At 41.3% G+C, this 14,613-nt stretch overlaps 2 protein-coding genes across 5 annotated transcripts in view; one reads left to right on the top strand and one right to left on the bottom strand.

Annotated features, from left to right (window-relative positions):
* Window positions 1-3,021: 3,021 nt before the first annotated feature.
* ticrr.S (TOPBP1-interacting checkpoint and replication regulator S homeolog) overlaps window positions 3,022-14,613 on the top strand; it is a 48,805-nt gene continuing 37,213 nt past the window's right edge. The window contains exons 1-2 of one of the 4 annotated variants that reach the window (XM_018255324.2): window positions 3,022-4,050; window positions 7,876-8,125. In XM_018255324.2, coding sequence (XP_018110813.1) covers window positions 3,400-4,050; window positions 7,876-8,125 — 901 coding nt within the window. In that variant the 5' untranslated portion in view covers window positions 3,022-3,399. Of the gene's footprint in view, window positions 4,051-7,875; window positions 8,126-14,613 lie in introns of those variants that run through there. The other 3 variants (XR_005966615.1, XM_018255326.2, XM_041588233.1) reach the window with 3 other exon arrangements.
* LOC121402150 lies at window positions 11,054-13,392 on the bottom strand. The gene is made up of 2 exons (XM_041588234.1): window positions 12,826-13,392; window positions 11,054-11,768 (listed from the first exon to the last, which is right to left on the bottom strand). Exons 1-2 carry the CDS (start codon window positions 13,390-13,392, stop codon window positions 11,121-11,123), a joined length of 1,215 nt encoding a protein of 404 aa, XP_041444168.1. The 3' UTR covers window positions 11,054-11,120.

The following is a 14,613-nucleotide window of genomic DNA, read 5'->3' as shown; positions in this document are numbered from 1 at the left end:
CACATTTAACTCACTCCTATGCCCCCCTCCACCTCCTCCACCTATTAATGTTACTGCCCAAGACCTTGCTCATTTCTTTAATGAAAAAATCGATCTCATTAGGCTGAGCATACCGTCCGACAACAATCTCAGACCAACGTGCAGTCCACTCACATCTACTTTGCACTCCTTCACCCCTGCAACTCTAGAGGAAGTCAGCAAACTTCTAGCCAGCTCAAAACCCACCACCTGCTCCCTTGACCCCATACCCTCTCGCCTTCTCCACCCAATCTCTGATACACTCTCTCCTGCACTTACCCACCTATTCAATCTTTCACTCTCTACTGGTACCTTTCCATCATTATACAAACAAGCACTAATCACTCCTATCCTCAAAAAACCTTCCCTTGATCCCAGCTCTCCCACTAACTATCGACCGGTCTCCCTTCTTCCATTCGCCTCCAAATTACTAGAAAGGCTTGTTTATAAACGCCTGATCCAGCATCTCACTCACAACTCCCTCCTCGACCCCTTGCAATCTGGCTTCCGCCCATCACACTCGACTGAAACTGCCCTCACCAAAGTAACCAATGATCTTCTATTGGCAAAGTCTAAAGGTCATTATTCCATTCTAATTCTACTAGATCTCTCTGCAGCCTTTGACACAGTTGACCACACACTCCTCCTTGACATTCTACACTCAGCTGGCATTCGGGACACTGCTCTTTCATGGTTTACATCTTATCTGTCTGACCGTTCCTTTAAAGTTTCCTTCTCTAACTCTACTTCTACTACTTTCCCACTCTCTGTTGGAGTTCCTCAAGGCTCTGTTCTTGGCCCCCTGCTGTTCTCGCTCTATACAACTTCACTAGGAAAACTCATTCAGTCATTTGGACTTCAGTATCACCTTTATGCTGATGACACCCAACTCTACTTGTCTACTCCTGATCTTTCTAATTCTGTCCTTTCCCAAGTCACAGACTGTCTTTCTGCTGTCTCCTCCTGGATGTCACAGCGCCACCTGAAACTGAACCTTTCTAAAACAGAACTCATCATATTTCCTCCAAGATCTTCCCCTGTCCCTCAGATATCACTCACCGTAAACAACACCACCTTTCATTCCACCACACAGGCACGCTGCCTAGGAGTTATCTTAGACTCTCATCTGTCTTTTTCACCACACATTCAAACACTTGCAAAATCTTGCCGTATTCAACTGCGCAACATTGCTCGAATACGATCCTATCTCAGTTCAGAATCAACTAAAACACTGATTCAGTCTCTCATCATCTCCCGCCTTGATTACTGCAACTTACTCCTCACAGGTATTCCAACAAGTCACCTTTCACAACTCCAATCTGTTCTAAACGCGGCCGCTAGACTCATTCATCTAGCTCGCCGCTCAACATCAGCTGCTCCCATTTGTATGTCCCTTCACTGGCTCCCAATCTCTTCTAGAATCAAATTCAAATTACTTACACTCACATTCAAGGCCCTTAATAATGAAACCCCTCCCTATATTTCATCTCTAATCTCCAAATACACTCCTTCACGAAACCTACGCTCTGCTTCTGATCTTCGCCTCACTTCTCCTCTGGTCACTTCTGCCCATTCTCGTCTACAAGACTTCTCTCGGGCTTCTGCTTTTCTCTGGAACTCTCTGCCACAAGCTGTCAGACTTTCTCCTTCCTTCCAAACTTTCAAGCGCTCCTTAAAGACCCATCTGTTTAAAGAGGCTTATTCGTTGTACCTTAATTAATCATTGCTGTATCAAAAATGACAAAGTGTTTATATAATCCTAATGTCTCAATTGTACCCTAACCTTTTAGTTTGTAAACCCCATTGTACTCTGTAATCCTTGTCTGTTAGCCACCATTTATTCCCTGTTTGCTATAACTGCAGTAAAGCACTGCGTATCTTGACAGCGCTATATAAATAAATGATGATGATGAAATGATGATGATGATAAGGCCATGGATGTGCCATTCTCCTGAGGCTTTTGCATGGGGCCAGAAAACACACTACATTAGAACATATCTAGTTTAAAGCATTCATATTGCTTGCTTGCGCTTTTGATTTTTAGTGGCCAAATATAGTTAAAGTGAATTTAAGATGATCAGTCACATCAAAGTAAGCCTGATTGGTATGTCCTACCATTAATAACGTGTCAAATGTAGCTTAAAACTGTACATCTCTAGGAAGCAATGGGACCTGTTATACAATGTAGTTACCTGAATACTCTTCCTCAGTTTAGGTGATTAGGAAGCCACCGGACCTTTGGACAGCCCTCCAGAATGTAACAAAGGAGTCCAAGAAATGGCCACCCCACCTCTGCAAACTTGCATATAAACATACATAGAGTTCTGGTAATTAAAATTCCCTGAACGGATTACTTGCAAAATAATTTTTGCACCTTTTCCTCCTACTGCCTTTGTCATCATCATAAATCATTTATATATAATACACAAAAGCCATGAATATCTTGTAAATGATATCCTTATAAACGGTGAGTTCTGATGTCATCAGTTATAAACGGTGAGTTCTGATGTCATTTCTGTCACACGACTCACTGAAATTTGTGTATAATAATAAAAAAAGTACCCCCAGTTGCAAAATAGGAGGATATTAGAAGTTACCTCGGAGTTCCATGACCTGTATAAAAACATATATATTTATATGGTCATGAAACTCCTCGGTAACTTATAATATCCTTATAATTTACAAGAGGGGGTTTTTTATTCCCTATATTATTGAGAACTTTATATTTATACGTTCACAAGGAGTCCTGTAACTTCAGTAATTGTCAGCACCTTGTATGGGAGTTCCAACTCTGCCCCCTGCTGGACTGATGACTCAACAAGCAGCTGTGAGATCACTCAGCAGACGCTATTAGTTAGATTGACCCTATAACTGGCTTTCTGGGAATTCACGGAAGCCGACGTGCCAAACTACAAAACGCGAACACAAGCCAAAAAGCGAGCCTCGTTATATATTCCATACAATACGGTGTCCTTGGGTTAGTGTGTGCCGCCGAGCGAGCCATGTTCTAATACGCGCTATTTCCTCTAATTGTACCATTTAAACGTTTAAATAGAACTAGCGGCCAATAGAACAGCAACGAGCTGTCATCGTTTACATTGTCACATATATGTTAACCAATCAGCGTCAGGAACGCTGAATCCTCAGTGTTTTGCTCTGTGACTGAATACGCGTGAGTCTTTCGCCCTTGCAGGTGACCAATGAGAAGGTAGAAACATTTGTGCTTGACCAATCACCGCTCGCCTTGCCACAGCGCGCGGCTGGTTTGATTGCTGTGTCTGAGAAGGAAGATGGCGGCGAGTTGAATGATGACGCTGTGATTGGATCCTATGGGTCTCCCGTGAGTCCAGTGTGCGGGCCACTGGCCATTACGCAGTTGACATGTCTCCTTCGCACAATGTTGTGCTGTTGGTGGACACTGCGGAGTCTTCAGACAAGAGCCGGCTCAGGCGGGTGTCGCTCAGGCTGCTTAATTTCCTAGCATGCCGTGCGGGCCTGGGTCAGGTCAGGTGGAGTTACCGCTTTCTAAACTCTTTGGGTGGTCGCTGCCGGCCTCCACGTCGCTCCGATTTGCGACAACTTGGCCCGCGAGGTTGGGAAGAGTTTGAAGATGAGCTGGAGTCATGCTGGGAGCGGGCGCAGAACTGCCGGTCATCCAGTACCAAGAGCTCGAGAGCACAGCTGATCCAGACTGCCCTCATGGAGACATTAGCAGATTTCCAGTGGGATCGGCCGGACATTACTTCTCCGACTAAACCCAATCTGCTGAGAAGTCGCAGGGGGCGAATTGTCGCGGCGGACGAACCCCTGAAGGCCGAGCCTCCAGATATTAGTAATCGGAACTGCAGAAACACCATATTCCTATTGTCGCCTTGTCCCCACTCCCGCACCGAGCTCGGGCAATTTGCAGCGAAAAGTGGCGACTTTGAAGCCCAGAAAGTGATGGACAAGCTCCTGCCCAAGAGCCTGCAGAAGATTGTCATCAGCAAGAGAGTCCGTGTGTATTGGCTGGACTGCTCGGATTGGACAGAGGTGATGAGTCGCACAAATATAAAATAGATTATCTAGGATTGACAAATAAATCGCTCCTGCGCAGTTTTATGGGTGTTAGTACTCTGCCTGCTCAGCAGCAGCTTTAACACTTGTCCAAAGCTTTACTCTGCATTGCAAACCCAAAAGTTAAATAGTTGCTGAATAATCATAAACCAGTCCTTAAGTCATTGGCCTTGCAAGTGAGCTTGTTCTATCTTGCACCAACACTGATCATTTCCAGTTTTACACATAACAAATGTTCAGTTGCCACTACAAGGACTTTTTGGACAATGACACCCTTAGCTACTTGTAGTCAGCGACTTGTTGCAGCTACAAAATAGACATAGTAATATTAGCTATGAAGATTTTCATTCACCCAGGTCATGGTGTATCTAAGTAATTATAAAACTGGAGTAATTATTGAAGACGTTTCACTACTCATCCGAGCAGCTTCTTCCATTCAACTGACTGGTGTGGGAAGTTCTCTGCATATAAACTCTTCCACTAATCCAATCACAACAGCACATTGTAGCTCTTCAAGGGATGACATCTGAAATTCACAGCGGTGTTGATTCTGTGTAATTACTGTGATAGGATTATCCAATGTGTCATGCAACTCCTAGAAACGGCTGTTACTTGTGAGAGTTGCAGGAATGGATGTGTGGTGTTCTGAAACCTCCGGGGTACAGATGTTAGAACAGCATTGTATGAAGCAGACAGGTGGTGTCGAAGGTCCCCGCCTCTGTTCAGGGATGGTTTCTCCACCTTGACATGAATCGCCTCTTTTACTCCTCGTTCAAACCAGCGGTCTTCTTTATCCAAGATTTGGACCTTCATATGTTCAAAGGAGTGTCCCTTGTCTTTTAGGTGTAGAAAGACAGCAGAGTCTTGTCCTGTAGAGTTTGCCCTCCTATGCTGAGCCATTTGCTTGGCGAGCAGTTGTTTTGTCTCCCCAATGTATAGATCAGTAGTGAGAAGTGCACAGATCTATACATTGGGGAGACAAAACAACTGCTCTACAGGACAAGACTCTGTCTTTCTACGTCTAAAATAAAAGGGACACTCCTTTGAAGATAGCAAGGTCCAAATCTTGGATAAAGAAGATCGCTGGTGTGAAAGAGGCAATTCGTATCAAGTTGGAGAAACCATCCCTGAAAAGAGGCGGGGGCCTCCGACACCACCTGTCTGCTACATACAATGCTGTTCTAATATCTGTACCCCGGTGGTTTCAGAACACTTCACACATCCATTCATGCAACTCTCACAAGTAACACCTGTTTCTAGGAGTTGCATGACACATTGGATAATCCTATCACAGTAACTACACAGAATCTACACCTCTGGATTTCAGATGTCACCTCTCTGAAGAGTTACAATGTGCCATTGTGATTGGATTAGTGGAAGAGTTTATATGCCGAGAACTTCCCACACCAGTCAGTTGAACTGAAGAAGCTGCTCGGATGAGTAGTGAAACATCTTCAATAATTACTCTGCAAGTCCAGTTGTTTTATAATTACTTATTAGATAGTAACATAGTAAGTTTGGTTGAGAAACGACACATGTACAACAAGTTCAACCCCCGGTTCGGCGAAAATATTTTTTACTTCATTGTTTTGTGACAAAACAGGATCCGGGCCGAATCCTGCTGAAAAAGGCAGAATCCAGAATCGAATCCTGGATTCTATGAATTTCTAGTTGCAATAGCAGACAAACTGTACACCTAAAATATACTCATTACAGAAACAATTCTGATTTGGTTCTTATAATTAGTAATTAGTGCCCATCTGCATGTGACATGGGTGCATAGAAGTAAAAATGTTTAACCAACCAGCAGATCATCATTTTATTGCATTGCAAGGACCAACCATCTGTAGCTTTCTGGCTCCTTGGGAATCACCTGTAATAGCCCTGTGCAATCGAATGCAAGCGAACATCCCTTGAAAATGCAGAACGCTGCTTTTTTTTAAGCAGTCCACTTGACTGCACCAAGTGCCAGTAGGGTTGCCACCTGGTCTGTATTTTACAAAAATTATGCTTGATGCCAATGTTATTAATAGGAAAAAACGCCAAGAATATAGGAAGTCTGTATTTTGTTCCAGAAAAGGTGGCAACCCTAGGTGGTAGCAGGCGAAGTGAATGAGGTGCAGTTTTGAGTGCTTTGTGCCCTGCCAATGGAACGAAAACGTTAAAGGGATACTGCCATGGGGAAAAAAATTTTTTTTCAAAATGAATCTGTTAATAGTGCTGTTCCAGCAGAATTCTGCGCTGAAATCCATTTCTCAAAAGAGCAAACAGATTTTTTTATATTTAATTTTAAAATCTGACATGGGGCTAGACATTTTGTCGATTTCCCAGCTGCCCCAAGTCATGTGACGTGTGCCTGCACTTCAAGCTTTCTGGCAAGCTGCTGTTTTTCCTTCTCAATGTAACTGAATGTGTCTCAGTGGGACATGGGTTTTTACTATTGAGTGCTGTTCTTAGATCTACCAGGCAGCTGTTATCTTGTGTTAGGGAGCTGCTATCTGGTTACCTTCCCATTGTTCTTTTGTTTGGCTGCAGGGGGGAAAAAGGGAGGGGGTGATATCACTCCAACTTGCAGTACAGCAGTAAAGAGTGATTGAAGTTTATCAGAGCACAAGTCACATGACTTGGGGCAGCTGGGAAATTGACAATATGTCTAGCCCCATGTCGGATTTCAAAACTGAATATAAAAAAATCTGTTTGCTCTTTTGAGAAATGGATTTCAGTGCAGAATTCTGCTGGAGCAGCACTATTAACTGATTCATTTTGAAATTTTTTTTTTTTCCCATGACAGTATCCCTTTAAAATTTCCCTCTGCCTTTAAAAGTGATGTAGTGGCAGCCTAATGTCCCTTAAAAGTGAATTATATGAAGTATACTCAAAGCTTAATTCTAACACACTCTCATATATGTATTAAGTATCGTTGTTGTTTTAAAAGGTGCATTTGTTTATCCCTTTTTGTTCTCTAGCTCATGTTCTCGAAACAAAGAAGCAGGAATCGGTTCTCCAATCCGCTGCTTCTGCTACATTGTTTCAGGAATTAGAACCAAGAGCGCAAAGAATGTAAACAGCCAAATAGATACTGCATACTTGTGAAAGTACATTTTTATTTAGTGATTTTGAATGAAGTTTGTATCTGTTGATTGGAGAAAAGCAACCCACTGCCTTTATATATAAACCCTTATCAATGATCTATATTGGAAAGGTGCTTAGAACTGCATTTATTTTTGTAAGTTATGCAAAGTAAACAAACATTAACTTTGAAGTAGGCAGCAAGACCCCCCCCAAATCTTTTAACCCTTTACCTGAAAGTATTTTGCTGGTTTTATCATTTTTTGGGAAAAGCTTTTTGTTAGATAATGTGTTTTCCAGTAGCTTAACAGTCAGCCTTAGCCTTGGCTGGTTACAAAATTGTGATTTGTTTCAAGTGGCATTGAATTTTGAAAAATAACACATTATAACAAGCTGTTTTCGGCTAGAAAAGTGACCTAAGTGTTTTCTTGACTAAATCCACCCCATGGGCACATTGACAGAATGCTGCCATTAACATTAGTTGCTACACGCAAACAAAAGTGAGTCATATTATCACTAAGGGGGCTATTTATCATGCTGTACAGAAAATGTGAAGTAAAACTTTACTGGTGATGTTGCCCATAGCAACCAATTGGCAATTCCATGCTCCCATGGGCAACTAAACACTGTGTGTGGCATTGCCCTTAGAAACTTTGTCCAATGTCACTTGCTATAATATATGTTAAAATATATCGAAACATTGTAAGCAAATGCAAACACTTTCTGTTTCAGTTTGGGAGTTCCTCTGATCATTCTGGTTATTGGACAATGGTGGAGTTGATGCATCTAGTAGAAGGAAGAATTTTGCCATCAGAATCTATACTAGGGTCTTCCTGCCAAAAAGCCAAGACACTTCCTTCATTCTCCGTATCACCAATAAATATCCCTTTCGAGTCTGTTTTGAATTATTTAATCTTCAGTGAAGCGGACTACCAGTTATGGTTTCCTCGGCGTGATGGCATATTATTCTTCACTGGAAAGGGTAATTATTTCTCTTTGTAAATGTTTTATAGATCGGCAGTTAAAATAATTTTTCATGAGAGCTTCTTATTGTGCTTTGGTGTTACAGTAGTATGTAACTGAATTAGGGTTATATCTATTTACATTACCTAGATGCAGAAACATGTGTTTTAAATTTTAAGCAAAAATAGGGATGTTTGCAAAAGGTTGCATATGAATGCTGAGCTAACTATGGGAATTACATTTTTAATCCGTTACAAAGTTTCCATTTGATGTGGGACATTTTCCTAATCTAAGACATGCTCAAATGAACTAGTAATGCAAGTAAAGTAGGCAGAGATGGAGTGTTCTCTGCAGTAATATGTGTAATAGTAAAGACTTCGTAATAGTAGAGACTTATAAATGCTTTGAAGATTACAGGGCACCCACAGTTAAAGGGGACCCGTCACCCACACCTGAAAATGTGTATAATAAAAGTCCTTTTAAAATAATCATAAAACCCAAATTCTTTTTTTTATTAAAACAACCATACTGGTTATAAACTCATTTAAAACTCTCAGATGTCAGTCATATATTGCCTGCCCCGCCTCTATGCCCTAGGCATAGCGGCGGGGCAGGCAATTACTTTCACTTTCTATTCTGCAATTTCTAGATGTCATTGCATTCCTTACATTTCCCCTCCTTCTCCAACATCCAATTTTGTAGCCAGTGCATGGGCATCAGGTGCCCCATTTTGGTGCATAAACAAGATTTTGGCATGATCTAATGCTTGTCTTAATAACTGTGAATTCCATGACTAAAAGAAACACGATTTAAATAATTTATTTAGTGTAAGTGAAGTTTATTTTGCTTGACTTAACATCATAAAAAATGATTTGGAATTATTGTTTATGGTGACAGGTCCCCTTTAAAGGAACAGTAACACCACAAAATGAAAGCATTTTAAAGTAAAGCTGGCCATAGACGTGCAGATTTTAGCCTTGTATCGGAAGTCCCAATATTTCTGACCTGCCACTAACCATTCAGATTAAATAAAGTAGTAAAAAGAACAATCATACGAAAGTTCTGTCTGGCAAATTCTACCGACAGTCACCCATTGATATCATCAGGCAATACATGCAGAGAAATTGTTAGCCGACAGAAATCTTTTAACCTGTCCGATCAACTAAACGAACAATCGTCACGGTACGAAAAATGTTGGGATGATCCATACGCGGTTTGAAAATTGTACGAAACTTTGAGTCGTACGACTATATCTTTGCTCTATGGCCAGCTTACTGAAAATAGAATGTACTTGTGTGTTTGCTTCAGAAACTCTTCTATAGTTTATATAAACAAGCTGCTGTGTAACCATGGGGGCAGCCATGTAAAGCTGAAAATGGAGAAAAGGCACAGGTTACACAACATATGTCAGATAAGCTCTGTAGTATACAATGGGATTCTTCAGTACTTTTCTGTTTTCTACTGTGTATCCTGTGCTTAAATGGCTGCCCCATGGTTACACAGCAGCTTATTTATATAAATTATAGTTGTTTCTGAAGCAAGCACACCAATTTGACCAGTGCAGGGCAATAGTGTATTATATTGTCATTCCTTTCAAACACTCACATTTTTTAGTGTTACAGTTTCTTTAAGGATTTAAATAAATCAGAGCCTTTTTCAGCAAAAGTAGAATTCTGCTGAATCGAATCTGAACCCTACATTGTTAAAAATTTGGCTTGTGTGCTTCAATGCATTTTTTATACATGCATGTCTGTTTGGGCAATGTCAATGTAGATATAGATAGATAGATAGATATATAGATATAGAGATAGAGATATAGAGATATATATATAAATAAATACAAGAGTCCTCTGCACTCAACCCATTATCAATATATTTAAGACAGAGACATTTTGTGCATACTACTACTGAAAAATGCCTTACCCTTTAAACAAAACGGGTTGTTTGTCCATATATTGCAGTATATTTAAGCTGGCCAACTACGTCAAAGTCATCCCATATCTGGCCAGTCCTATGCTAAATTTTCATCTGATTCATTAAGAATTCTGTTGCTTCATTATACATTTTACAAAGGGACTAAGTTTTACCTGCAACTTACTTGCTGCTTTCAAAGTAGAACTCCCAAACTTGGCTGCCCTTTTATTAGACACCAGTGGGATCACCTGACTATAGCTGGGAAGGGTGGGAGCTACAACATGGAGCTGGTCACTGCTCCTGTATAACTATAACAAACAAGGGAAAGTTGTGCTCACCACTAATTTTTAAAACCATTAGGCGGGGGTGCAATGAGGCTGTGACCACAAAATACATATAGACAAATATTATATATATATATATATATATATACATGTAGAACAGGACAGCTCCCACCTTCAGTTAAAGCTACCTCGTAGCTGCCCCTGTGCCCGGAGTAGAATATTGATACAAAACGAACAAAAAACCAGCACCAGGGGTCTTTGCAGTGAAAAAAAACTTGTATTGTCACATTAGTATGTACAACCGACGTTTCGGTCCCTCTTGGGACCTTTATCAAGGTGATATTACATACATAGAAAACCATTTAAATACCCTCCACCCACATCACGTGACTGTGCCTGCATTGGCTTGTGCAAAGTTAACTCTTTATGGCCTTATAAATAGCAGCAGTGAATCATCTTAAAACAATGATTAAAACAACTTCCAGTTTAATAAAATACATTGTGCCTAAAGCACTAGTGCATTAAAGTGCTGCGTGCTCAAATAGTGATTAGGCTAAAAAAGCTTAAAATCTCTAAAAACATATTGTAACGGCACTTGCAGGTTATTACAAACCATGTGTACTTCTAACCCATGTCTAGTTAGTAAAAAATCAAAAACTGTTGCTATGTTACATCTGTAACCAATATTCATATTAACTATTAGCTTGCAACATATAATACATATCTAGACAATGTTTCTAGTCCTAGCAGAGGTTAGAACGAGCAAAGTGATTGCTATATTGTTTCCTATTTTCTTTTTTCAAATACACATCAAGACTATCTCTTATCCAAAAAACTATTTAATTGGAGGGTAGAATTTAGCCCTTTTGGAGCAACACACCCTAGTTCAAATGTCCAGAATGCTTCCTTTTGTAGTAAGATCCGGTCAATATCACCACCCCTCCGTGGGCTTTTTACCATATCAATGGGCATGCATTTAAATGTAGATATGGGGTGATTCGCTTTAAACCAATGTTGGGCAATGGGTTGTTTGGATATGTCCTGTTTCACCTTTTTGCTGTCATAGTTAGTATCTAATGCCGCCCGTATCGTTGACCTATGCATGCTAATTCTGTCCCTTAGTTGTCTCATGGTCTTGCCGCAGTAAAGCAGGCCACACGGGCATTTTATGATATATATCACATTTTGTGATCGACAGGTTAATCTATGTTTTATGTGGTACGCTTTCCCACTGTGTGGATTAAAAAATTGATCCCCAAGTATTAATGTGTTGCACATCACACAGTTATTACATTTAAAAACTCCAGGTTTTAACGTAATGCCTCCTGTTGATTGTACATACTTCTTAGCCGGGTCTGCAGGTGTCAGTAGTTCCCTCAAGTTTCTATTGCGTTTAAAGCCAAAACGGAGCTTCTTGTTCACGAGTTTCGACATGTCAGGGTCGGTGCTGACCAAAGGCCAGTGCTGTAATAGAGATTTTTTGATTAGGGAAGAACATGGCCCATAGGTGTTCATATAGAACAGGTCATCCTGATTCCTATCTTGAGTCGAACTTTTGGCTCGCAATAAGGTCAATCTGTCCAAACTCAATGCCCACTCACTGGCTTGTGCAATAATTTCATAGGGGTATCCCCTTTCCAAAAAGCGTGCCGACATAGCCTGCAAGGCTTCCTTTCGTTCCCCAGGATCACTCGTGATTTTAACCACTCGCAACATCTGTGATCTTGGAAGAGAATTCACCAAATGCTTTGGATGACTGCTCCTGTAGTGAAGCAGCGTGTTCCTGTCTGTTAATTTTTGGTAAATTTTTGTCTGAAGTTTCTTATTAGGCACATCTTTATAAACCGTAACATCCAAATAGTGCATTGATATGTTATCATAACTCAGGGTTAATTTGACTGCAGATGGTAAAGAATTGAGATCATTAGTGAAGGAAATCAAATCCTCAGGGGTGCCGTACCAGATAAAAAACAAATCGTCGATGTAGCGCCTATAGTATGCCCCCAAAACGACGAAATAACGGGTGACACAACAAGTGCTCACTTTCGTATTGATACATGTATATATTGGCATACGTAGGCGCTACATTTGATCCCATTGCTGTCCCCGATAGTTGTATATAGAATTGGTCTTCAAATTTAAAGTAATTGTTAAAAAGAATATATTCCAATAATGATATTAAGAATTCAATGGGAGGGCCTTCATACCCATCACAATTACTTAGCAGATCTCTTACTGCTGCCAGACCTTGGGCATGGGGAATGCATGTATATAAACTTTTAACGTCCATAGTTACGAAATAAAAGTCAAATTTTTCACTTTGAATGCTATTGATTAGCTGTGAGAAGTCGTTAGTGTCACTCAGAAAGGTGCTTAACCCTCGCACCACGGGTTGTAGCCACTTATCCACAAACTTAGCAATGCACTCTCCTAGGGAACCTCTAGCCGAAATAATGGGCCTCCCTGGTGGATGGGTGAGGTTCTTATGTACCTTGGGTAGGGTATAAAATGCTGGCCTTACCGGGTGTTCCACATAAAGATAGTCTCTCGTTTCCTCCAGGATCCATCCGTGCGTCACTGCCATGTCCAGAAGTTTTTTTAACTGTAATTGAAATTTGGAGGTGGGGTCAAACATTACTGGTTGATAACATGAGGCATCAGACAATTGCTGTAAAATCTCCTGGCGATAATAAGCATAGTCCAACACAACTACTGCTCCGCCTTTATCAGCAGACTTAATAATAATGTCCTTATTATCGCACAGATCCTTCAGTGCTTTTCTCTCATCCTTGGATAAGTTATCTCTAAACTTGACCTGTTGCGTTGCTTTTTGTGTCTGGTCATTGATAACCCTGGTAAAGGCTTTGAGAGAAACATTATTAGTGATGGGATCAAAATTGCCTTTCAATTTGAACTTGTTACGCCCAGTATTCCCTTCCATCTGTGACTGCTTATTGTCTGATGCTGCAAAATGCTCTTTCAGTCTGAGCCTACGTGTGAATTTAAAGTTGTCGACCATGGTCTCAAATATACGTCCCCTGTTGGTCGGAACAAATGTGAGCCCCTTAGATAAAACTCTTACCTCCATGTCAGACAGTTGGTGTCCTGAGATGTTAATGATTATTTGTTCCGGGTTGCTCTCCCCCCCCGGCGAGGTGGCTTGCCCAGCGGCACTTTTGTGCTTATGTTTCCTACCCCCGCGTCGTTGTGCCCTCCAGGTTCTATGGCTGCGGCTTGGCCTTGCTCTAAAAAATTATCCGTGCGCTGTGTTGGAGCTGGCGTTGCTTCCGCGTCTCCCTCCGAGTCACCACTGCTGGATTGATACCCCGCAGGCTTCCGTAGTTTCCTGTATGCTGGCTTCCGTCTTTGCGCTCCAAAGGTTCCTCCGTGTCTCCAGCGGTACACGTTGTTCTCCCTGTAATCCTGTGTAACGCGCAGCAACTTGGATCTTTTAAAGGCGAGTATATCTGCTTTATACTGTGTAACCTGTTCCTGAAGGCGCTTGATCCAGTCAGTGTCTTTATCGTTCGCTATGGTGGCATAATTCAATGCTTCAAACTTGTGTATGTCTCCTCTCGTGATTTTTAGCTCACGTCCCGTCTCTTCTATAACTAATAGCATTAATTCCAGTGAGCAGCGATCTAGGGCTGCACACCATTTGTTGCAAAAGTCTGTGTTTGAGCGGCCCAAGGTGGGGACATTATTGATACGGAATCCCCTCGGGATCTTATTCTCCCGATAGTACTCAGAGAGTGAAACTCCGTGTAAGTGCAACTCTACCTCTCTCCTCTTTAAACGTAACAGTTCATGAAATGTTTCACGTGGGCCCAGGTTACCAAACGTTTCTTGAAACGTCTCAGGAAACAATATGCGATTCACTTCCTCAGAGGTATGTGGTCTGTATTCACCTGCAGTAGTCATCACAGGCTCCATGCTTGATGTAGATATTTGGTTCAAAAATACTTGCTTTTCAATTGGGTCAAATGTGAGGGGGTGCACGTCAAATTAGCATTCGTGTGCCAAAGATACATGTAGAACAGGACAGCTCCCACCTTCAGTTAAAGCTACCTCGTAGCTGCCCCTGTGCCCGGAGTAGAATATTGATACAAAACGAACAAAAAACCAGCACCAGGGGTCTTTGCAGTGAAAAAAAACTTGTATTGTCACATTAGTATGTACAACAGACGTTTCGGTCCCTCTTGGGACCTTTATCAAGGTGATATTACATACATAGAAAACCATTTAAATACCCTCCACCCACATCACGTGACTGTGCCTGCATTGGCTTGTGCAAAGTTAACTCTTTATG

This window comes from Xenopus laevis, chromosome 3S, assembly GCF_017654675.1.
Source record: "Xenopus laevis strain J_2021 chromosome 3S, Xenopus_laevis_v10.1, whole genome shotgun sequence".
NCBI lineage: Eukaryota > Metazoa > Chordata > Amphibia > Anura > Pipidae > Xenopus > Xenopus laevis.
Note: the sequence above shows the minus strand (reverse complement) of the source record. Positions and strands in the feature narration are given on the sequence as shown.